The 27,192-nt window shown below is 31.4% G+C and overlaps 1 protein-coding gene across 1 annotated transcript in view; it reads left to right on the forward strand.

The window, feature by feature from the left end:
• The window catches only part of mgl (low-density lipoprotein receptor-related protein megalin), a 625,899-nt gene that overhangs the window by 528,955 nt on the left and 69,752 nt on the right, over positions 1-27,192 (forward strand). The window contains exon 4 of the mRNA XM_085959678.1: positions 6,213-6,344. Within this exon, the coding sequence (XP_085815804.1) occupies positions 6,213-6,344 (132 nt within the window). The remainder of the gene's footprint in view (positions 1-6,212; positions 6,345-27,192) is intronic.

Below are 27,192 nucleotides of genomic sequence, written 5' to 3' on the forward strand. Positions count from 1 at the left end.
ACAGATTTAAAACCAACCATAAAACGGTTCTGGATGTTTGTTACTTTCAATTCAATGAGAGTTTTAATTTATTGAAACTTAGAATATTTTGAAAAAAAAAGTAAGCCACCCCGACAGGTAATCGAACCCTGCATCTCCCGGGTTTACGCCCCATCCGCGCATTACCTCTATGCTACGCGGTGACATACTAATTGCTACAAACTTTAACTATTGACCACTTTTAATACCCACTCATCAACGCTCTTCTAAATCGGTAAAATGGTACATTCTTAAATCTTGTGAATTATTCGTTGAATAAAAGAAATAGTTAATTAGAATATTTGATAACTGATCGTATAATATTCAGCTTGGTTATATTCACAAAAATATCTAACTTTCAAATATATATATTTTTTTATTCATAAGACGTTAACTATACAAACATGTGTGTTGAAACCCTAACTTTTTTGCATTTCACTAATTTCACTTAGTTAGTAAATCATATCTAATTACTTACGTAGACACTTATTCTGAATAAATTATCTTTCTTATATTACGTGGTTAATAATTTATTCGTAAACCACGCACGTGATAATGATATTCATTGATAAACACTCATGGATTCAATGTTGCTATGATACGGGTTTTACCTTACCTTTATAATATTATATTGTTTTGATTCCAAGATTTCATAATATTGACGTGGTTTATTCAAGTAGCATATTGAAAATACAATATCAAAAGCCATTCAGCATTGACTTATTATACTATACCAACGAAATATGTAAAAAAAAAAAATAGGATGATTCTAAAATTTTAGTTATAGTCTACCAGAACCAGAGTAAAGGAGTTATTCTTCCGTAATAAACAGATAAATACGGATGAAAATGACGAGAAAATAAATTTTACTTCCATTTTAATAAGAAACAATTTCCAAACTGTGTTAATTTTTATAAGTACATATTTTTTATTACTTTGGTACTTTAATTTAAAATAAAAAGAAATATCTCCATGTTATAGCTATATACTGAAAACACAACACCTACATCGCAATAAGGGTGATTATTACAGATCTGTGTCGAGTGTCTATGACCTTTTCTTTGAAAAGTACACATTTTTCTGCTCGGATATTAAACGGAATTGATCTGTAGGTATATCAATTCCATTCGAACACGAGCGGGGAACCACACAATTCAGCAATGTAGTGAATGGAATGAAAGTATTTCACATTTATATATACTTTTCACTCCACATCTTTTCGGGCGTAAACTATAGCATAACAAATGAGAAGCGCCCTTCAAAGTTGTGCTGAGAGCATCCATGGTAGTTCTTATCTTGGCTGTGACAGACGTGTTCTAGACTCTAGCTAGCTAGAGTGTGCATGACTTAGAGTTTGATTCACTACGAATAAATTCAACATATTTAGACGCCTATTTGTTATATTACAAGGTTCTGCTCATGTATAAGTGCAATCATAAGTATGTAGTCTTTCGGTAAAACCACAATTAGGTTAACATTTGTCTAAAATTATCAAAGAAACATTTGAAATCATTTTCTAAAAGTACGTACGTCTGTCATAAATTAATTTTCAACTGTGAAATATGTACTGCATAATTCTACTGATTCAAATTTATAAATTTAACACTATCGTTCGATGGTACTCGTAATTGATAGAATTTTAATTTTAAATTAATTAGAATATTCAAATTTACTAAATAAAAAAAGAGTAAATAGGGAATAGTGTTGTATGTAGGTATGAATAGATATATTTTAATCGAGTGTTATATGCAATTGCATGTAACGTAACATAACCTTTTTTAATAGTACCCACTTGTTTTTTTCCCAAACCCCACAAAATTGTAATATATCCAAATCAATTTGGGTTGTGTACCTATATGTGATTTATTATTAGGTACCAGGTACATATAAGAAAATATATCTTTTGTAGTCTTAAGCTACTGATGCTAAATATTATTCTTCCTTAGACTGTAGTCTATTCGCATACTAGTGTCTATGTAGGAGAATTATATTTCCCTAGAAAGCCAAATGGGACTTCTTCCAAGACAGGAAGTTATTTACACTGTCTAACAACTCACTTTGCTTCTTATATTATTCTATGCATTATTTGCCTGCATTTACTTACATGATAACTGCGTATCATCACATTTATTCTTTTCTTCGAATGTTATCTTATTTTTGGTTATAGAGACCGCATGACCATTTATCATTTTTTAGGCGGAAACAGTTTATCCCATGTAGACAATTATATTAAATACCTTTTTCTGTCGGGGGAGATGCTTTTCGATACATATTATCACACACTAAGGTTAGATTAGGTTGGGTTTGTTCAAAAAAAAATATAGTTACGCTACTTTGTCTTGATTTATAGTTTCATTAAGGATGCACATATCAATAATTGCATATTTCTTTGTCTAGCAAAATCCATATAGATACCTAAACACCGTCAATATTTTCCGATTTAAGTTTATATTATATATAATGACTGAACTGACTTGTCTGACAAATATTTTCTAAATTATTTCTTTCCACGAATATGATACAAAAAAAGTTCTTTTAAAATATAAGTAATACGAATGAAAAATATACTTTTTCTTTGAGCGACAACGTATTGTTTTTAAAACTTCTATACTTTATTGTTATCCGATATAGTTAAATTCAATTTCCTTTGTTTATTTTTTAGAGGACCAGAATATTATAAGTTTTCGATTGTCAAATTTACGAAGTGAAACTTTTGTTTTTCTTTTTTGAATTTGGAACATTTTTTTATTCAATTGAAAACTGTTAAATTTACTTTGTATTGAAATGCTTTTTATTGTAAATTCTTTATAACTTTTGATTACCTCAGTGTTTCCATTATATTATTTTTTTCAGAAAGACTTCTTAACAACTATTTTTTTAATTTGCTTAAAAGTTGGGCATGTTGGCATGTATGTATAGATACTTATTCAAGATTATATATTCAATCATTGATTTCTACCAAAATGATTTAATTTAATAAAACTTGGCACATACATACACATATTAAAAAATGCGACATCATACTGCTGAAGAACGTACAAATTTCTTTGATACAAGACCATATCCTTTGTTGGGCCAATCGGACCGTTCGACCTGGTCGCCCGGCACAATTAGTCTACATGTTCCTCTCTCCAATGGGTACCCTTAACTCAAACTCGTTAAATTCATTCGAAGCACACTTGACTGAATGGTAACCTCAGTCTTAGGTAACTAACTGCTGCTGAGACATTCGAAGCGTAAACAACCAGTGATGACATCCAAACGTAGAGTTTTGTTGTAAAAAAATCTTAAAAATAAATACCTACGCTGTGGGAGAATTTATCATAGTATTTGTCGTCAATTAAAAAGTGAATTTAAGACTTAAGGGGGGACATGCTCGTCGAAGGTCAAAATTGAGTTTTTATTGTATTTTCAAACCATGATCCTGGACACTGCTTAAACGTTGTAGATAATCTATTTATATAATTTTGAAGCCTTATTATCCTTTATAGTTATTTTAAACATTTGATGACTGCATGAAGTATTTTTGTTACATAAAATAGTATTCTTTTAAACCTCTCGCTCTAATGTTTTAGAATATAGTCATATTTCGGTACAGAACTGTGCAGTGGCGTTAAGATTTTTTACATTTATTAATTTTTAAACGCATTTATAAAACCATTAGTATAATTTATTACGAGATAATTTTTGTAAAATATTCACGATAAAAAATTATTTTGATAATCTCTGTGATCCCAAATTTGACAAGAATTAGGCATTTTATTATTCAAAAAATCGGCAAGATTAACACATTTGAAGATGATTCTAAAGATATTTATTATAAGCTATGTCTTTGACCATTCAAGTGTGATAAACATCTTATGAATAATGATTGCTTTATAATAATTATTGACCTAAGAAGAAGGTAGTGTTTTTTTGAAATACGCCATTTCTTTTGTCATTCCCTAGTGGTTAAGCTACAACATACGGCCGTAGCCATAAAATGACAAACTATAATTAAAGTAGGGAGTAAAATTATGTTAACGCGCGTGTTTGAACATGTATCTAACCGAATTTTTTTTTATTTTTTTTTAAACGGTACATGTTCAAACACGCGCGTCAATATCATTTTACTCCCTACTTTAATTATAGTTTGTCAATTTATGGCTACGGCCGTATGTTGTAGCTTAACTACTGGGGAATGACAAAAGAAATGGCGTATTTCAAAAAAACACTACCTTATTCTTAGGTCAATAATTATTATAAAGCAATCATTATTCATAAGATGTTTATCACACTTGAATGGTCAAAGACATAGCTTATAATAAATATCTTTAGAATCATCTTCAAATGTGTTAATCTTGCCGATTTTTTGAATAATAAAATGCCTAATTCTTGTCAAATTTGGGATCACAGAGATTATCAATATAATTTTTTATCGTGAATATTTTACAAAAATTATCTCGTAATAAATTATGCTAATGGTTTTATAAATGCGTTTAAAAATTAATAAATGTAAAAAATCTTAACACCACTGCACAGTTATGTACCGAAATATGACTATATTCTAAAACATTAGAGCGAGAGGTTTAAAAGAATACTATTTTATGTAACAAAAATACTTCATGCAGTCATGAAATGTTTAAAATAACTATAAAGGATAATAAGGCTTTAAAATTATATAAATAGATCATCTACAACGTTTAAGGAGTGTCCAGGATCATGGTTTGAATATACAATAAAAACTCAATTTTGACCTTCGACGAGCATGTCCCCCCTTAAGGGATATAGTAGGTTAATAAAGAAAGAAAATGCCAAATTTAATAACCAGATATCATTTTACATAATTCATGATTCTCCATTTCTCGTAATTGTATTTTTTTAATGAGCTTGCACCGGACTAACATGTGCGCCACTGTTTCTCTTGCAATAGGAACTGCACTTCAGGCATATTTACTGAAAGTCGCCTGGGGTAACTCTATTTAAATGCACTCAGAATGTTGCAATAGATTAAATACACTCGAAGTCGATCTTCGCTGTCAGTACATTTATTCAAAATTGCGTGTCATTATTTATTGGGTATTTGCGACTACAGACAGTTTCGTTAAGCTTTTCTCGATCTTAGTATTAATACATCTATAACATTTGAATTTCAAATACGTATGTTACATAGCTATTTGAATTCGTGTACCTCATTTCAAATTTCATATACATAATCCTAGATTGTAGCCTAACGTACGAGAAACGTCGTTTATGCTTTGTAAGGACCTAAAAAAGACCTAACTCAGATGTATTTAATCGTAGCTGGAAATATGTACGTATGCAGTTCGCCTTATCACACTTCACCGTGAAATGTTGTATCGGAAATATATGGTCGCAGAACAGACAATAAATAGAATACCGATAGGCTATATTCAATACGCCGCATGGTGAAGCAGGCTTTTGAGTGTGTGAGTGTCCTACGAAAATGAAGCACGCATTATGCACGTGAAATAGTGTGTGTAATACACCAACATTAAATGAGCGTAAATGCATAAACCGAGAGCAGTTTTCAGTATTCGACGTAAAACGTATTCTAGACACGTGTGTAAGTTTAACCCGGATTCTTCCTTACTCGAGTCGGTTACCTGCTATTGCCTTACCCGTTGTGTACTTCAGTTCCCATTATTTATGAGTTCTCTGTATATGGTCGTATATTAAAGATCATCCAACTTCTTTTGGTCGTTTAGTACAGAGATAAAATTCGTATCTTAATAAAACACGGTTCTTGTCTATTTACAGAAAGCCAGCGGCAAACAAATTTTAAAAATATCCAATATACTAGATTATTTGTTAGGTTAGGTTTTCACTCTTGAATTCATTAATTTTGCCAAAATTGGCTATGAAAATTGAATTAATGTTCATATTGAATCTAATAAAATTGGAGACCGTATAGTATACGATCATCTCTACCCATAGAAAGCTCACGGCGAACTGTGCTACGGTGAAATGTTTTACGTACAATTTACATGTAACCGTATTTAATTGAATGATTTTCGCTTAGTCACTAGTCTAAATTGTGCAAAATTCGTATTTTGATTATTCTTTTTGTTATATACAATTCTAGATGGAAACAGACCTTCTCCCTGGTCTTACAATTTACTAATAATACCTTTCAGCAAAATAATTACTTAGATAATTTTTATTTAAATAAATGTTTTTTTTTCTTTTTCTAGCGCCCCCCGAATGCGAAACTGGTCAGCTGACATGCGGGCAGTATGTATGGAACAAGACGTACTGCATACCGCCCCATCACCGGTGCGACATGACAGTGGACTGCGTCGACGGAACGGACGAAGCTGACTGCAGTAAGTATTCTTATAATTATAACGATTTCCATGGTCGCAATCAGGGAATACAAAAATAATATAAGTGGGTTGCCATCTGGGTGGGGCTTTTAGAAGGTATAAATCTTGAATGCGGAGAAAAATTGGTTAACTCAAACACACGTTAAAGAATATTTTATTTTCAATGGTTACGTCTGTTTCATAATGTGAGAAATTTTGTCACAAAAACAAAACGCGCATTCAATATTAGTAATATTTGAAGGCACTGCGGTTCGTGTATTTTTTTAACTTTATGAACTGACCGTCATCAAGTAATACACAGAAATTGGCTTCAAAGCCTTGCTCCATAACGACTGGTTTTCGTATTTATATCTCATTAATCTGTTCTCCAGTCGCAACTAATTGCATTAGTATATATGTGTTTGGTTCAATATAATTATCTTTACTGATGAGAATGTTCTTTTAAAGCGGACGAAACAGAGCTTGATCATTATTAAATGATTAAGTACTAAATATTGTGTTTAACTGTAATTAATGATATTTTTTTTAATATTTTGACAAACTAAACAAAACAATACACTATAATATTATCGTCACTGTTCTGGCAGAAGACACCAATTCGAAAAATGATATATTGAGTTAGTTATACCAAAATGTTCCTTATTTCAAACTTCACCGTCTGGAAACTTTATTAATAAATAAAGTCTTTATTTTAAAGTCATCCTTTTTACGATTACTTAATAAACTCACATGATAGACCATTTCAAACATTTTTACAACTTCAAAGTCAAATTACTCAAAACTAGCATTCTGCAGTTAGTGTGTTCTGCCAGAACAGAGACGATTTATTATTAGACTGTTCCATATGTGGAATTAATTAAGTATAGTTTGAACAATCGTAATAATTTATTATTTATATGAGTCACATATATTTATATAAATAAAAAAGATTAATGACTTTGAGCGATAAGATAAGCTTACCATCAACGAAGATAATGAAATACGTTTTAATAGTCTAAAATCCACATCGTCGTATACGTTTTGTATGCGTCATTAAATATAAATTCTGGTAGAATGGGTCAAATACGATGAAAGTGACTTTACTATAAATATGCAGTATGATCCATTATGACCTGTGTAACAATTAATATATAAGAATGGTGTCAAGCCTAGAAAACGACATTTTATGAAGACATTTTTATTTTTCATATGTTGTTTCCCAAGTATAATAATAACTTAATCAAATTTTATATCTAGGTAGTAGAGAATTGGCATATATTTATATTATATTAGTGCGGCCAATATATATATATCCACTTGGACGTAAATCAAAAAGCTGTTATCCCCTGTTTACAACCATCTCCGGGTAAACCGGAAACAGTAATTTATGAACACACTAAGGATATCATCATTTGCCCAATCGGTCTCCGTGACTAGAATCCAGCCATATGCGCGTATTGAATAACGAATAACACGTTTTGCATCGATTTTACGAACACCCTGCGATAGACGGAGATCAAACTTCAAATTGCATTTACAGACAATATCTCTTTTGAGATTACTTCCATATAAAATCTAAGATTTTTCCACATTCAACTATCAGAATATATCATATCTATGCATGTGAGCCAGTATACGTATAATATTTTATTTTATTTTATTTAAGATGGAGACGCATGCCAGCAGAGAACCTAGCGGAAATATACGAAGCTTGCAATTTGAGTTTTTTTTTTGATAATTTACAATTTCAACTATATTAATTAATAAATATCTATCCGAAAACATTAAAAAGATTTTTTTTTTTAACTTAAAGATAAACTTACAATTGTAAAAAAATGTAAAACAATGTGAATTCGTTGCAGGGTTAAATCTTATTATTGCATTATATTTTATGGTCATAATTATCATTAAAATTTAGTTTATTAAGTTATAGATTTTCTGTCGTTTAGATTTTTGACTAATTCATCGTTTTAATATTTTTTATATTTATTTTTAAAAACATCGATTTTTATAAAAATATAAATGTGTATAACTTGAAATCCTTTTTATTTATATCAACTCGAGCTTCAATGTTGTGACCATGCCTAAAATAAAATTTGATATTAATAAAAAGGATTTCAAGTTATACACATTTATATTTTTATAAAAATCGATGTTTTTTAAAATATATATAAAAAAATATTAAAACGATGAATTAGTCAAAAATCTAAAAGACAAAAAATCTAAAACTTAATAAACTAAATTTTAACAATAAATATGGCCATAAAATATAATGTAATAATAAGATTTGACCCTGCAACGAATTCCCATTTTATTACATTTTTTTACAATTGCCAGTTTATCTTTAAATTAAAAAAAAATTAAAAATCTTTTTAGTGTTTTCAGATACATATTCATTAATTACTACAGTTTAAATTGTAAATTATCAAAAAAAATCTCAAATTGCAAGCTTCGTATTTTTCCGTTAGGTGCCTCTTTTCGCCTCTGATAGTATAAGCATCCCCCTTAATACAAAATATCTAATGTAATATATAAGCAACAATATAGCACTGCCATCTATGAAAGTACCTATCTACTCGCAAAAATACTAAACATGTTAATCACCCAGCAGGAACTGCCAAACACGCAAATTTAATTAAATACCGCATTCTAGAGAGCTTTTACATACTGTTGGAATAAATTACTCGAGATTACGGTTAGAGCATAAAAGTGAATCCGGAAAAAGAGATGAGATGCAATATCCATTATTTATAAATTATAACACAATTAAAATTTTGGCGTAGAGATTATACGAGATTATAAGAATGGGGCAATCCAAACAATTTATGATACTTTACCTAAAGGGAAACGGCGGTCGCGCTTTCGGCGAGTTTTTAATGAGGTATTCTGACTAAATATTATTAATTACTACGGCTGTATTTTAAATTGCAGGTACGAATAAAAATATTTGGTTTTTTTAGAATTATAATTTTATTATTTTTTCAGTTATATAAACTTACATTTAGACGAGCGATTTTTAAGAATTTTTTCAAGGGAATTTCTTGAAATAATGAATTTGAGAATAGAATTTATTAAAACTCGACAAAGCTATTTACAAATCATAAAAACAATTAAATAAAAGTTCACAAATTCAAATGTATTTATTTACATATTGTAAACTTTAAAAATCGCAAATTCAAGACGTTCACAACAACGAAATAACAAAAAATAGAGACTTTATTAGAAAACAGTGTACATACATAGTAAATACAAAAATTATAAAGTATATACATGGATGTACGCCGAATGAGCAAAGTCCTTAGACCACAATTTTAAGAATTTGTAAAACAACGCCCACGTATTCCTACTCATTCTCACGTAAGTGGAATATATCAATATCCAAAGCGGTTTGGTTGAACATAATTTTTGTCTACTCAATTGGCTTCACTAATGGCAGGTTAGTTGACTTATACTCCCGATTTCTAAAATTTTATTTTTAAAACAGCAAACTTATTTCTTCATTTTTTGGATCGTTACTCCTCGTAAATGTTTTAGGCATGGGTCTCCAACGGTCCCTAATTCCGCCATTCGCATAGCATAATGTATTGATAGCTCCATAGCGTCTTTCAGTTGGTCCGTAGTGTAGGCGACCTCCCTCTTCCGTGCCGACCCTCGATTCTTTCGAATTTCAATGACTATGAGACTTTTCAGATCATTATAATCACTTATATGATATGTGAACAAAGAACTGAAGAACTCTTTGGAGACTCATTTTAAGAGACCTGTTTTTTCACGTTCATTTATTTTATAACGGATATATTCGTTCACTTTGCATACAATACATAAACTCAATAATACACTTTCATTTACCGACACTCAGTAAAAGTCTTATTGTATATTGGATATAAAAATAAACTTATTGATTAGCTCTACAACGTACCAATATCTTAATGTACTTCCACAAAGTAGTGTCGCTTTGTGTTTTTATAAAAGGTGTTGGGCTACGCCGCTACGTCGTAGGCACCTCTACGTCTCCCGTAGCACTACTCATCGGCCCTAAAATCACTTTGAGCTCTTGGGGTAAAGTGGGAATTTTTAATTGTGTTTGTTGACACAGTGAAATGGTAATCCTTTGCGAGGCTTTGAGGGTAATGCGACCCGTCGGAAACGTAACTTACTTTGAAGCTGCGATTACAGGATAAATCCTTAGTTACCCCGTATTACGTTAAACACGTTAAAACTACCCTTAATGATATTTATTAGTATTTTTACATGTTATAAATATCTTTCACTGATGGTATAGATGTGATTATGTTCAAAATATTTGATTATTCTGTCAGGTACAGGTGTATACCGAGGTTTCTAAACCGAAGATATTTTAGAGTAAACTACGTAATTATGGATTTTTTTAAAATTAATTTATTACGAACCATACAATTGCTTTTCTTTATAAGGTGATTCTGTTATTACATATAGATTAATTGCATATTTTCATTTCTAAGAGTTAATAAATTTTAAAATGCTAGAGTTCTATAGTAATTAAAGAGCTACGTCAGGCCCGAACTTAGATTTACTGATGCTATTTTATCAGCACTTTTTTTTATATAAAACGATACAGAGATATTTGGTAAAATTAATTTGAGATGAAAAGTTTGGAGTCATTTTAACCGTTTTATTTTATATTAATTCATTCAAACACAGTGAATTAATAAGGATCTACTAAAGTACGATGTTTTTCGCTGGAATAAAATAAAATAGCTGGTATCTAATGAGTTTGATAAATTCTACCATATGGCTATATTTTCCTACGTTGAGAATATATCGTCACTTTTCTCTGGCAGAAGACACTAATTCGAAAAAATGACATATTGAGTTAGTTATACCAAAATGTTCCTTATTTCAAACTTTACCGTCTGGAAACCTTCTTAATAAGTAAACAGTCTTTATTTTAAAGTCATCCTTCTTACGATTATTTAATAAACTCACATGATAGACCATTTCGAACATTTTAACAACTTCAAAGTCAAATTACTCAAAACTAGTATTCTCCAGTCAGTGTATTCTGCCAGAACAGAGACGATATATAAGTATTTAATTATCTACCTATATATATGTAGTTAAATTATCCACATATTTGTAGTTTCTCTAGCAAAAAGCAGCAGTTGATGCAACCCGCAGACCACACACATGCCATGGGTTGTCGTAATTAACACTTTTCAGTTCGAGGGACTGTTTGCTTTTCTCGTAGTTTTACTTCGCTCTTCGAAAAGCGTCCTTTACGGTCACGACAAAGTCAAACATACAAAAATAAAACTTTCTCCGAAACTCTGTCTGGTTCAATTCTAGCATTAGTAATAAATATTACAGTATGCTCTATTGAACTGAAAGTTTAACGAGAAGATAGTTTGATATATGAATGCATTTTCTTTACATTAGTCAATGTTAGTCATCCGTGAAACATAATAAAGACAAACAAATATGTCGCCATAAAATTTATTTCTTGAAACGATATTATGAAGCTTGTCGCTTTTTAACACGTTATGCGGGTGGACACTACATTAAATAAACATCACCAGTATCAATATTGGTTTTGGAAAAAATATCAAGAACAAAGTATGTTCGTTTCTTTCTTCCAATTTTGAATTTTAATCATAGACAGTGCATTTATTTTCATTTGTTTGACTTTTACTGCAGCTGTCAGAATTATTTTCATTTTAACGTAGCGTTTCTAGATTTAACATAATAGCGCATGTACACGTGCATATATTTACTGTCGGCAATCGTGTTTATTTTAAACTATCGTGACAATAACTGTTTACACGTAAAAGTTGATGACTTTCTCTCCAATCGCATTCTTCGGGAGTAAGCGAGACGCGATGTTGTCATTTTATAGTACTATTTGACAGGACGTATTGAAAAGTGATTAACCTCAAAATGAGTAGTTCGTAGATCTTACTTGCGCATAAAAATTATAGGGCCTATACACGTGCATGGAATTACTGTCGGTAATTGTGCTTATTTTAAATTGTCATGACAATAACTGTTTACACGTAAAAGTGCTGACTGTCTCTCAAATCTCATTCTTCAAGTGTAAGCGAGGCGCGATGTTGTCATTTTATACTACTATCTGACAGGTCGTATTGAAAATTGGAGCTCAAAATGAGTAGTTCGTTTTTTTGCCGGCAAGTTCGCTACAATCGCTCTACTGCGCAGGCGCAGATCGAATATAATATTACTGTCGCATTGGAAATTCGGAATCTTCCAATCTTGTTTGATTTATACCCCGTTTACACGTCCATGGATGTACTATGCACAGTAAGAAAATGTATGGGGAAACATGTATTATCCTGCAGTTGGCAAGATAGCGTGCATAAAGAAACAGTTATTATCATGACAGTTTAAAATAAGCACGATTGCCGACAGTAATTACATGCATGTGTACAGGAGCTATTATGCACGCAATCTTGCCAACTGCAGGATAATACATGTTTCCCCATACATTTTCTTACTGTGCACAGTACATCCGTGCACGTGTAAACGGGGAATTAAGAAGCTTCCAAACTTATTTGATTCATGCACGCAATCTTGCCAACTGCAGGATTATACATGTTTCTCCATACATGTTCTTACTGTGCACAGTAAATCTACGCATGTGTAAACGGGGTACTTATTATATTTTGATACTGACAGATGTGATTATTATTGATTTGTTCCGTGAGGTTATTAATATATATCGATCAACGAGGCAATCTCGTGCTAAACCGGATACTTCAGTTGTTTAATTTAAAAATGGCAAAAGGAATGTTAAGTTTTAATTACGTTATAATCTGTATGTAAACTTCACGTGAGATATTATTTAATCTGTGAGCAGTGTGCAGTAAACTATGTTGAGGGTGGTTTATGTACGAGAGAGAATCCAGACACTTGTTGCTTGTCATATTAATTAAATAGTGTTCTTATACATTGTTAGCGAGGGCGGCAAAGGACGCTATTTCTAACATGTCATCCTAGGCACTCTACGTAGATAAATTTAATTAAATTCAAATCCTTGTTAGTAGGAATACTACTCTGATGAAATATTAGTACGTGTGCGTCGATCGGTATTCGCTGAGATTTTGTGTGATGAATTACGTAGTTAATTAGCCGTTCTAGCTATCTACTTCTCTTGAGCTACGTTTGTATAATAATTACCCGTTGTTTGTATCAAAACTGATATATTTGTAAACGTATAATTACTAGTGAACACATTTTATTTTCTTGAAAAACTGACTTTTAAATTAAATATAAAATTCAATAAAAATCAATATAACAACACTGACACTAATTCCGATCATGTCCGATTCTAATAAGATCATATGGGCCTCAACAGAGTGGAGGTTTGTATTGACATATTATGTTTTTACGAGAAATGGATGTCAGCCACTTGCTCAACCTATTAGGTCCATACTCTGACTCATACACAAATTGAAAAATAATATGTGTATTTGTCAGACCCAGGATTCGACCCTAGGACCCACGACGCTATAGGCCAACGCTTAAGCCGCGCGGCCATTGTGAGTTATAATTTGAATACGTGTATTAATTAAGGCGCTAAGTACCAAAAAAATAAAAACTGACATTTTTATAGAAAAATGTTCTACATACCAACGCCAATAACTTCAATTATAGTCTAAGTGCCTCAAGCAGGTCAAAAAAATACAGCAAAATGATTAAACCTGTCAACGTTGTAAGTCCGTTGGCGTGTTTTTATTTATAATGGTGTAAGTAGCACTGCAGTGGTCAACGGCATTCAATATAACATAGCTGACGATGGTGTGTTGACACTTGCGAGTTTTTAATACCTAAAATTATAGAAGCTGCCGTGATTGCTTCACACTGTAAAACTACATTTTTCAAAAGATCTCCTTCATGAAATTTTACTGCAATGACTCGGTATTTTGTAACTACATGCAATACTACTTTTTGGTACTTAGAGCCTTATTTAATACACGTATTCATTTCATAAATTCATCAAATTTTATTTCTAATTGATTTTAGTTTTATTGTTTTGCACCTGGTTATCGCCTTTCGGCATCTTTGCATCGACCATTGGTAAATGGATATTGACAAATAATAATAGACTTAATTCTCATGCATGTAACAGATTGTGTTGTATTCATTTATTATATAGTGTCTGAAGATGCCAAAAGGTGAAACCCGGGTCACGAAAAATAACTCAAATGGAATACCTAGTACAAAACTTTGACGGATGTATAAAAAATCTCTCCTACACCTTTGAGAGTAATCAAACAACTACATTTTATTGATAAAACATGTAATAAATAATAAGATGAACGGCCATTTTATTATAGTGCAAGTTTATCTTTGCATTTTAAAAAATAAATGTTTTTTACTTTTTTTGACAGTAATTTAAACACTTATATACTCGTAATTATGTAATTTTTCACTGAATTTTATCAAACTGCATGTCTCGAAATTCCATCAATAAAAAATATCCCTAGTAGCACTACAGTTTGAAGCACTTTGCTTTTAACACTGTATAATACATTTTAAGGTGGTAATGGAAAAACATTGTATTGAATAATTGTGTCCATATGCTATACCCAACGAACGAATACAGACAAGAGATAAAATATACAATAATATGAAATGTCTAGATTCTATATCTTAGCCAACTGTTTTCACATTACTTGTTTCATATAGTGCAATAAAACATCCCTTTAAATAACCGTGAACAAGAGCTTTTACGTGACTTCTTTATCTTCGGAAAGCTTTAAGCTGAGCTCTGGCCTGGCCGAGCTTTTGGCAATGCGAGACATTGGTGCAATGCCAAATATGTGTCTCACACTACTGCATCTTTTACCTACTTCATTCGTCATAATATTGTTTCAGATTAATCACCAAAAGAATGACTACTTACTGAAGTAAATTATTAATACCTAGTATCTAGGTAATATTTAAATATAAAATCGAAACTCCACCGTTGTTGTTTATTATCAGTCAATATAACTTATATTGCACTTTGTAGAATTTTGTTTTAAGTTAAGGGTGAGAAACCGTGCGACCCAAACGTAATATATTTTGTCCCATAAATGGTTGGTCAATTCAGCGTTGCCAACTTAGCATTTTTCTTGCTTGATCTATCATTTTTGAATAGAAATCTAACTGAGAAACTGAAATTTCCATATGCATTGACAAAATATGGCGTGAAATCTAGCCTTTTTCGACATCGAAAATAGCTTAAAACATCTCATAAAAAAGCTTGAATATTACACGAGATTTGCTTGAGAATTAATATTACTGCCTCATATACTTTATATAATATTACCAATGAAAAAATGTCACATACAATATTTTAGTAATGATATTTTAGCATGCAAAGGTTTTAACTGTTTGATTTATTTATTGGCTTTAAAACAATAAATTCTCCTTCAATATTTGTTCTGTTCATGTCAATAAAACCCATGTTAATAATAATGACTCATTGACTATTCATTTCTAGCCATTTTTTATTTTATGAAAATCTGCCATCTTGGTTATTCTCTTACCTTAAATGACAGTTGCCAATACTGCTGATAATATTAACATAACATGTTGAATTATTTATATAATGCATTTTATGTGAATGCATATTATAAATAATCTACATCATTAATTGTTATATATCGCAAATTTAATATATATCTGCAATTTGATAACAAACACGAAAAGACACTTTCTTTGGTATTACTGACTATTTTATTATTATTATTACAACGTTTTTCTTAGCTCGTATTCTTATTTGTCCGCTGGTTGTTTGTCCGGTACAAATCTTGCAATCGATTTTTAACTAACTTCCCGACTAGCTAGACATTTGAAACTTTAAGAATATATCAGAACACGATGCCAATGCATTTTTTTAATACTTTTAGCCGTCTTTAAGTAGAATTGATTTCATTTTCAGTTAATTCTGTTTAGTATGAAAAGTTATTTCGGAAGAAATCCGTAAAAAGTAAAACTATTATTGGTTGCTAAGTGGGTCCTAGCAACTTAATTAATAATATTAATATATACGTGCGTTACTATGGAAGTCAATATGATATTTCAGTATTATTTCTATCAAGCACAAATTTTTTTGATCGTTTAAGCTAGTCAAGTCAAGTTTATATGATTCAACAGAAAATTTAAAAACGTTGTATATATAAAGTTCTTTTCCTATTGAAATCATTTTAGCAATATTTATATATTATACAGTTTTCATGCACGATATGTATCTTATCTAGGTACCAATACCAATATATATACATATATACAAATGAATGAGATCGGAGTTAAAATCTACGTAGGTACTTTTAAAACATTGCGTTTCATATCACATTATTAGATATTTCTCATAAACTGTCTTCGGTTATATGAAAAATTATTTTTAATAAAAGCTTGTTTTCAATTTGCTCAGTTTCGTCTATCTTTTGATATATAATATAAATGGAACTTGTAGAATAGGCATTTGGTATACCAACGATAAAATTACTATCAACTCTTGGCAAGAGTCGCATGACCCTTGCGGCAAAAGGTGAAAGGCTCTCTCGTATAAAAGGAAAATTTGTATATTCCTAAAAATAAGAAAATATAATAGGTAATCCTTGTAAAGCAATAAGCAGTTAGTGAACAGCCATCCAAAAAGGGACAAAGGTTAAAACATTAATTTTCTATTGTTTGATGAAAAATCTTTGCGTTTCTTTTGTGATGTGGCTTTTATGAATTTCACGAGAAGCATTCCCTAAATAAATTGTGATGTTTTCATTTAGCGTTGTATTATTTACGCTCGACTTCATGGAAATATAAACTTTTACACAGAATGACAATATTTTTATGGATTTTTTATTATTATTCTCAGCCACTCATTTTTTGTAATAATATTGCAATGATTTCACAAAGTCATTTCAATGTCTCCTGTGTTTTTTTTTTATTTATAGTTCACATTTTCTTTTTCAATTTTTTTTTGTCATTAATTTTAATCTCCCTAAAATACCCCGTTGACTTTTTGTATTATAATAAAATCTTTGGTAGACTACGTTGCGGAGGTAAGCGTATGTTTAAACATTTTCTGGTTAGGGGTTGATTAATGAAACGACAGTTACATTCAGTGCCTGCATTTAATCGTTGCCAAAGGTACAAAGTTAGCATGATTTTATTAAGTAAATAACGGTGGTATGCAAAGTATGATACAAAGACTAAACTAACATATTTTTAATTGTATATACGTTTTATATTATGTGCCGACATAGTTATAACTTTTGACAAACGTCTACAATTTGCAGAAATCATAACCGACCTTCAAACTTGTTGGTGTTATGATCAGACTTTGTTAATGCAAAGCCACAAACACTTCATTTGTGTAGCTCCGATACATAATTCTTGTGGTACAGAACGATGAAGCCCACAGACGGAATTCGGACTTACTTTATCCCTTGCCCCCCTTCCTCGCGCGCTAACCACGCTTTTTCCAATTGGCGTATTTCTGAGGTTATTTAAAATTTACTATTTTCAAATATATATTAGTTACAGAGTTTTTAGATGGATATATCATTGGTGCAGAATTAGACAACCCTTATAATATGTAGGTACATGACTACGCTCACCCATATACCAATATTTCATCATCATCAGCCGGGGTCAATCCACTGCTGGATGAAGGCCTCCCCAAGCTTCTTCCAACTCTCTCGGTCCTGTGTCTTTCGCTGCCACGTATTTCCGCCGAACTTTACCAGTTCGTCAATCCAGCGGCTTTTAGGGCGACCCTGTGGCCCACCCATTCGTTTCTCGTACGGTCCTTTCGCGTGATACCCAACATACACCTCATACACATGTCAATATTTAAAAATACCAAAACAACTATTTACATACTCCTATGCATGTGTAATCGTTTGATTAGAAAAAACAACGGTAAAACTAAAAAAAGAATTTTGCATATCATTTAAAGTTAGGGAAGTGTTGCCAGTATGAAAACACGTTGATAGTAATCAATGATATAATAATATTTTTTTACCGTTTGGTAATTTCGAGATTCACATTAGCTTTCTAAACGAGTGTGGTGTGTGATATTAACCGCGAACCGATTTTATTTATCAAAATCTCACAGCAAAATCTTTCAATGCACCCGTAATAAAATTATAATATTATTTCAAGCGGCGTAGTGCTTTTAGCTAGAATTATTTGCTTTGTGTAAGCTAACTAGTCTCATTTTAAATATATTAGCTATCATAACTGTTAATTTAAATATTACATTTGTGTCTCAATCATATTACAAATAATTTAATTGACCAATCATTTTGTAAACCAAATGATCTTCAAATGTTAACCCTCTGCATTCTGAAAACAAAAGCTGGACTTTGAAATGAATAATGGCAGTCATTAATTTGGATTGCGACTGTCAACCGTCATTGTCATAATTTTACCGGGTGGCTCCTCAATTAAAACCTACACACCGACAGACATTTTGACAGACAAAGGTTTTTGTCAAAATCGTGATATAGGTACTTATGTAATTACAATATCGATATACGCAAATTATATTTAATTAGAATATGTACGGTTTCTGAGACAATAAAACATATTTTAGAATCATCGCATAATTTTAGAATCACAAATTCTAATGTACCTTGATAAACTGTACCTAATTCTTCTACTTTTACATATATACTCACCATTTAATTAGATCATTAAACATGACGAGGTACTTCCGAAGATGCATATCGCTTATCGTTTATCAATTTACACACTTATATTGCTTGCATTTGTCAAACATTGCAATTATGTCGATTTAATTTAGATTCACAAAACCAGTTATATTATGAAATACAGATACGTATCCTAGATAAATCCTGAAATTTGAAATCGATATAAATTATTGGTATGGTTTTATTTATGTCGCCAAAAATATAAAGTTTATAATAAATGAGATTTTATAGCCGCCATTTTTCAGTGCTGCCAACTTACAGAATATTTATTTTGCTGTGGTTACCGTTTTAACCACACTATAAACTAATTACAATAATAAGAATACATAAATCAGTGGATTAAGCCTTACATGACACCTCTCATGTTATATTGTCAGTATATCATAATATGCCCTGCTGGTGGCTCTCGTGGTGCAGTGGGTAAGGCGCTGGCCTTCCACCCGAGAGTTCTGGGTTCGATTCCCGGTCATGACAAAAACGTTTATGTGTTTTTCTCAAAGCCTGGGTGTTTGTGATTGTTCAAAATTACTAACAACCACCTTGTACGAAAAAAGCAAGGACATGATTACTAATAATTCTAAAAAAAAAAAAATATGCCCTGCTGTCGGCGAGCATTAAAAACATAATTCACGTCATCAAATTACGCTGAACGGGTTAAATTCTACATAAGCTCGTGCAACATCAATTAATATGCATAATTTTCGGGCTTACGTTGTCTATAACTACATGTTAAAAATCGGCAAAAATGTATATTTTTTCATATAGTTTTTTGTACGTATGTGCCCTACATGTCATAATGATTTAGTTATATAGTCAAACTAAACTTCTAGAGCTCTAGACCTTTGACCGGCAGATTTGGTATACATAATATTTGCAGTTACACACAATGTTGTAGTATGTAATATCTTAAGTATTTATAATCTATATATAGTGATTGTCAATTTTAGTTTTATTTTCAAATTGCATACCAATAAAGACTATGATAATATGCAATGCTTATATGCATGTAAAATTACGTGGCTTTTTAGATGTTCCCTCGGGGGCGGTAAATTAAGGGAAGAATGCGAATATTAAATCATAACGGTAGGTTTAGCATAAATAATATTTTTTTTTCATCTGTGCCAGTAATATTTTTCTATAATGTGAAAAATTAATAGCAACAGTTTGTTTCCTTAGTACAGCAGTTCTTAACTGATGGGTTGAGATCCAAAATTGGGTCGATGGGTAACATTCTTGAAATACGAACGTCATTTATTTTTTATGTAAATGACTTATATGAAGATTTTATCAATTAATTTTGATAAACTAGAAGAGCAGTCTATTGAAATACATAGAGACGAAGCACTTCGCTACAGTTTTAGTAAAACTATTGAGTTTTTGTGTGCATTGTAGTTGAATTTTTAAAAACGAAATGCCAATAGTTGTAAACGAAGCACTGAACCGTACTACTACCCTTTGTAATAACATATATTATATGCGAGTCATGATTGTCAGCTCTAAAGATAATGACGATCAAATTTCGAAACAAACTCCAGCCTGTCTAAAATGACACCGAGATTTGATGAACTTTTAAAATTTATTAAAAACCAAGATTTACATAAATAAGATCTAATTTTGTTACCTTTACTGTACCTTGTATTACTAAATTAAATGTAATTTTTGTTTGTATGTGTTATTTGTTTCATTGTGTCTTAATTCGCACAACCAAAATTATTAACCTTATTTCGGTCATGGCTCAGATTGAGAAACACTGCCTTAGCACATTACGACGAAACTTGTCTGTCTTTAGTAAACACAACATTATTTGCAAGTCGAATTTGAAATAAATTTGATAAAACACAAATAAAAATATATTCGTGTGGAAAACGAATATTTTCCACCCCCGGACGTGCAGCGGAAAATCATTATTCAGATTATTTATCTCTACTTAAATGAATATGAATGCTTCGGTTGAATAATGTATGACAAAAATGTTTTTTCTACTCCCTCCGGAGTGTGTTTTTTATTTTCCGAATATCCACACAGCATTCAAAAAATCGCATTCATTTTCTAACCATCGAAACTATTTAAAACATTTCATTCTATTTTGTTCACACTAAAATATTCTTTATTAAATCTCTTTCAAAACTCTATAATACATTGAAAATATTTAATTATTTTTTAATCAACGAATGAACAAACGTTATTAAAAACGCACTTAGATACACACGTATATAAGTATATAGAAAACTTCACCTTGTGATGGAAGTATGCTTTTGAGTTATTCCAAATTACGTATGTATATTTTACATTATTCATGTTTGTATTAACATACGTACGTATTATTTGGATTATTTATAATAATTGGGGGTCGTAAAAAATGTGTGAATATACTGGTTATGTTTGAACCTGAGTAAGGGTTGTCCTAACAACCAGTCCATGTTAAAAATATGGCAATGTAAACTCCATCCTGTGCAAGTTAGTAGTATACTTTACAGTAATTACATTCTACGTACATTAGATTCGTACAGCAATAGAACTGATTCTATAATAAAATACTAATATTTATTGTTGTTGATGATAAATTATTAATTAAATAAAATGCCTTACCTTATATTATGTAAAGTTTTTTTTCCGACCATGTACGATCCTAATAGGATCATATGGGCCTCCACAGAGTAGAGGTTTGTATTAACAGATTTTGTTTTTACGAGAAATGGATGTCAGCCACTTGCTCAACCTATTAGGTCCATACCCTGACTCACACACAAATTGAAAAACAATATGTGTACTTGCGTAAAACTTGTGTAAAATTATGTAAAGTAGCCACTTCATAATACGCAAAAAACAGCCCTCATTTATGACGATGCCGTATTTTCAATGGGTTCTCATTGTCTCAGTTATTCGCACGGCAGCAGAGTATTGGCGACGGCCTCGAGATATAAATGAAAAAAAGCATTGTCACAGTAAAAACAAAACCTTATTATCAGTACTACCGAAGCACCGGTAAGACTTCAATCCATGCCAGCGCCTTTTCGTCAGCTTGCTGTGCAGATCGTAATTAAAATTGACCTTAATTGTTATAAAGTAAATTCTGCTCTCATAGTCATACATATTGAATCAATGAACAACGATTACTCTTAGTTAACGTTTTGATCCAGTTATGGTCAGCATTTTTAGTACTAGTTTTGCTGTCCGTGCTTTCAAATCACCCTGTATTCTTTTTATAAATATGTATGGAATATAAAAACAGGTTTATCGGATTTATATATTCAAATTACTTTGGAAAGTTGCGCGGGATTTTGGTGAAAATGCTTTTACATAATATTTCTACGCATACTTTGGTTCATGAATGAAAATGACATGTTTTTTTTATCACCGTAAACAGTTTGATTGTCTTTATTATTTTTTTTTTAGCTGAACTAATACATATTTTACGTAACGTCAGAATTTTATTATTTTAATTTCGGAGGACGGTCAAAAAACACTTAATAATAATTTACTGTACGCAGTGTAAATTATATATTTTCACTCCTATCAAAGATGTTGAAAAAACCTTCTTCGAAATTTTTGAAAGGGACCTCTGGTCTACCGATTACGTTTCCTACAAGTGACTTTGCTAGCAGGTATATTTGAAGAGAACTTCCCATTCTAATATGTTTGAGTGAGTTTAATTTTATATTATAGTGTTTGAGAAGACAGTCCTTCATGATGAATATGTAAGCAATCAATAATACAACACTTCTATATTGTTATTGTGTTTTAAAAAAAAACATGTAAAATCGTTTATAACTGCATGCGAGTAAATAGCATAAGAAACCATGCGTACCAATAAATCATCTATATTATAATATATTTTTATTAAATCTGCCGTGTGGCAATGTGACGCATGGAGATATCCAAATTGACTCCAAAACCATAGTTGAAATTCGAATCCGAAATACGTTAATCGCGAGACGGTCATCATCCTCTGGGAGTTGTAGCCTTGTATGAAGGTTGAAAAATAAAAGCTTCTCAAGTTAGTTCGACCTTTAGTTGAGTAATCGGCTATTGCGACCTTGTTTAAACGGAGGACAATTATTTATCTATTAGCAAATTTATAGCGTTATGTGGCGAAAGAGCAAATTAGGCTCAATATTATAAATAACAAAATAAATCTTTAAGACGGTACTTCAGTGAAACGGCAAATAATTTTCAACTATAGGTGTGACGAAATTTCGGACTGGCTGCCAATCGGAGAGCGAAAGTCGAGCTGTGAACACGTCAATTTGTTTTGTGATGGCGTCGGGAGAATTAATTCTTAAATCGTATAAAGACGACTAAAAACGTTACCCATTTACTTGAAAAAGAAAACATATCAATGAATATATTAGTATTATTACAAATAGAACAATAAACATAACACTAAATGGACGCATGTTGAATTTTTATGACAAATTATGTTTTGTTCTGCACGCGTCGTTTGCACATTCTTCGCGTCGCGCAGTCACGATCATTTTAGACCGTGCCCCAGCTGAAGTATAAGAGGCCATCCATGGACTGAAACCGTATGCGGTTTAGATCCGTGTGCCATACTAAACTTATGATTTTTGTTCATGAAAATATATTTTCACTTAATTTGTAAGTGTAACTGTATGATATAAACGGATACGATCAGATACTTATAATATACTTTGTAAACATATATTTCCATGAACAGAAAAGATAAGATAAGTATGGTACACGGTCCGAAACCGCATACGGTTTCAGTCCATGGATGGCCTATTAATCGCGAGACGGTCATCATATCCTCTGGGAGTGGTAGCCTTGTATGAAGGTTGAAAAATAAGAGCTTCTCAAGATAGATCGACCTTTAGTTGAGTAATCGGCTATTGTGACCTTGTTTAAAAGCTGGACAATTATTTATCTATTAGCAAATTTATAGCGGTAGGTATATGCATATGGCGAGAGAGAAAAATCTCAATATTTGAATTAACTATATGAATCTTGAAGACTTAGTGCACGCTATTCATAACAACCATTCACAGGCTCTACACGCAATTTTGTTACATGATACGCATAAAAGAATGTAAAGACGTGGATAAATTTGTCACTAAAGTCCCATAAATCCAAAATCGTGCATTATGTTTTACTTGACGAAAGTATTTTTATAACTGTGCTTCTGTTCCTTGCAACTATATCAATGAACTGCCATGCTAATAAATAATAAAAAACACGAAATCGTATCACGCATAATAGTATGCATAAAATACGTGTTTTTTTTTTATATATATTACAAATATTTTGGTTTGCGACCCTACCCAACTACGCCATTGGTCGAGAGTGAGCGCATGATCTCGGCGTGGTAAGGTTTCTAAACCCCGTGACCGTATAAAAAACGACGGAAAATAAAAAAACGGACACTTTTGTCCGACTCCTTTGCGTTACAATTTTTCGAGGTAGGTCGTGCCAATAATCATACTTCAATTAACTTTGTAGTATTGCATTATTTATTACACTTATACTGAATAACAATTAAATACCTATAAATAGTTTATAGTTTATCTTTCAATCTATAGAGATTAATTCAATTTAATGAAAGCTTTTTTAGTATTTCTGTAATATGAAATTGTAATGTCGAAAGCTTTTAGAACTTTTTCGAACGTTAATTCTTTTGATCAATTGTATTATATTATAAAGCAGACAAATCATAATATGACACGCTAAGTCCCGTGATATTTTACATTTCAACCGTAAGAAATTCTCGCGAGCAAAGTTTATTCGGCGAAAGAATTCAGACCCATAAAGGCACAAAGCGTACAACTATATTGAATTAGGCAATACCTTCGAGCGCATTCAACAGGTGGGTGAACGCGATTCAGTGACGAAACGGCACAAGTAGCAACACACGTCAACCTGTCAAAACCCTTCTCCGTTTGGAAGCCTTCATTTATCATAAAACTTACGAATTTTTTAAAGCTTTTTCGAAATCCCAAAAAGCTCAGTCATTTTTTTTATTATAAATGATGTGATTTTATGGAAACATTGAAATGAATCCTTATTTACATGCGTATTGTCGGATATCTGCTATCACTTTAATAACATGTTATTATAAATCTTGTATGCATAATATGTATCCTTCTAAAATGACAGTATTCAGTTGACAAATACGTTTTGTTTCAAAAACGTATATAAATTTGAAACATATTACCGGGAAAAAATCTGGTATTCTACATGAGTAAGTATGAAAAAGAACTGTACATATTATTATGTTGTGTAAATAAATCAGAACACTGCTTTATTTAGAAGATATTTACAATAATATTAGTAGGAAAGTTGTCGAAATATTTCGTGAATATAAATATGAATTACATTTTAATAAATTAAACAAAAATTAAAAGACAAATAATAAAATTGTTTCTTAATTAATTATCGATCCTCATACTGAATATGCATTAATAATGTCATTTTTGGCGTACATATCCCAATATAAATAGTAGACTATCTAAATATAAAGTGATAATTATATATATTATAAACTTTTAGTTGGTAGTTATAATTTTTAAAATTACTATTTATGTAATTTATGTAAAAATCATATAGCAACTTCAAACAAGTTGACCATCCCAGGTATTATAGAGTTTTATGTTTTCAACAATATGGTTATTAATAAGTTGTAACTATCAAATTCCGTCATCGTTTGGTATTTTCATTTTTGTTTCCATGATTGACAAAATATCATGTGATATTAAAACTATACCAATTCCATATTTTATTAATTTTTAATTACTCTATATATATATCCCACCATACTATATATACAACACCCACGATCATGGCCCCACAAGGATGAGGATGACAGGGCTCTACCCTGAGGGCCCGGGCTCAGAAGGGGCCCGGCGAGGCCAGTCGACCAGACAAGTGAGATAAACACACAGCACAAATTTGCTTTAATAGTAAAAAAAAGTCGTCTGCGGCGCTATTTTCCTTCAATAATGTTATTACTTAAATTTATATGGTTGTACGATGAAATATTTAATTGTGTATCGACACTCGACAACTCCTTAATTAAAATGGATGTAAGTATTAAAATATAATATAAATATAACAGGTTGAGCAAGTGGCTGACATCCATTTCTCGTAAAAATAAAATCTGTTAATACAAACCTCCACTCTGTGGAGCCCCATATGATCATAATATGATCGGACATGGTCGAAAGAAAGATATATATATAAATATATATATATGTACTGATACCTAAGTCATATGCACACACATATATTATTGATACAACTATTGTCTTATAATAATATATCATGTAACATATTAGTTACAATATTAATTAGTAAGTAAACCATTTCAGTATATTATACTTCGCCATAAGCTCATTCAATTTTCTGGCTATAACAACAAAACTTAATTAATAATCCATTGGTAATAATTAAAGCTTTCCGTGGACTTGATATAAACTATAAAGGATGTAAAAGCCTAACACAATAAACTAATTAGACCGGATACACTTGTGTGCTTAGTTCGGTAAATCCACCCTGCAGAGGATTTAAAAGGTCATTTTAGATTAAAAATTAATTAGTTCTGATATAGGTTACATTGTTGTAATATATACGAGTATATTTTTATCGTAGGTTAAGTTGGACATTAAATTAACGTTGTTTATTAGCATTTTATCATCCCTGACACAAGTCACGATTAAGACTAATCAACCGCATTGAGATGGCATCTACCAAGCAAATGCTAACTCAATTAACGATTGACTACATTATAGCGCTTTCTCATTATTAAATATTACGGAACAGCACTTTTATAAGTTTTATTTTTGTCTTTGCATCATTATATCGCCTATACACGTGCATGGATTTACTTGTAATAGTGTGTACCAATGACATTGTCATTGGTGTGTACCTATTTTTAACTATCGCGATAATAACTCTTTATACGCAAAAATGCTGACTGCCTCGCCAATCTCATTTTTCAAGAGTAAGCGAGACGCGATGTTGTATTTTATAGTACTATTTAGCAGGTCGTGAAAATCGGTTAACCTCGGAATGAGTCTGCGCGGTGTAGTTCGTTTTTTTTTTTACCGGCAGGTTCGCCACTAGCGCAGGCGCAGATATCGAACAAATCCCAAATGTCTCGTGAAAATTCAGAAGCTTCCGAACTGTATTCATCCATGATGGAACCATGCAATCAATCT

This window comes from Rhyacophila brunnea, unplaced genomic scaffold (genome assembly GCF_057557595.1).
Source record: "Rhyacophila brunnea isolate RB1 unplaced genomic scaffold, BYU_Rbru_1.0 scaffold_9, whole genome shotgun sequence".
Classification (NCBI taxonomy): Eukaryota; Metazoa; Arthropoda; class Insecta; order Trichoptera; family Rhyacophilidae; genus Rhyacophila; species Rhyacophila brunnea.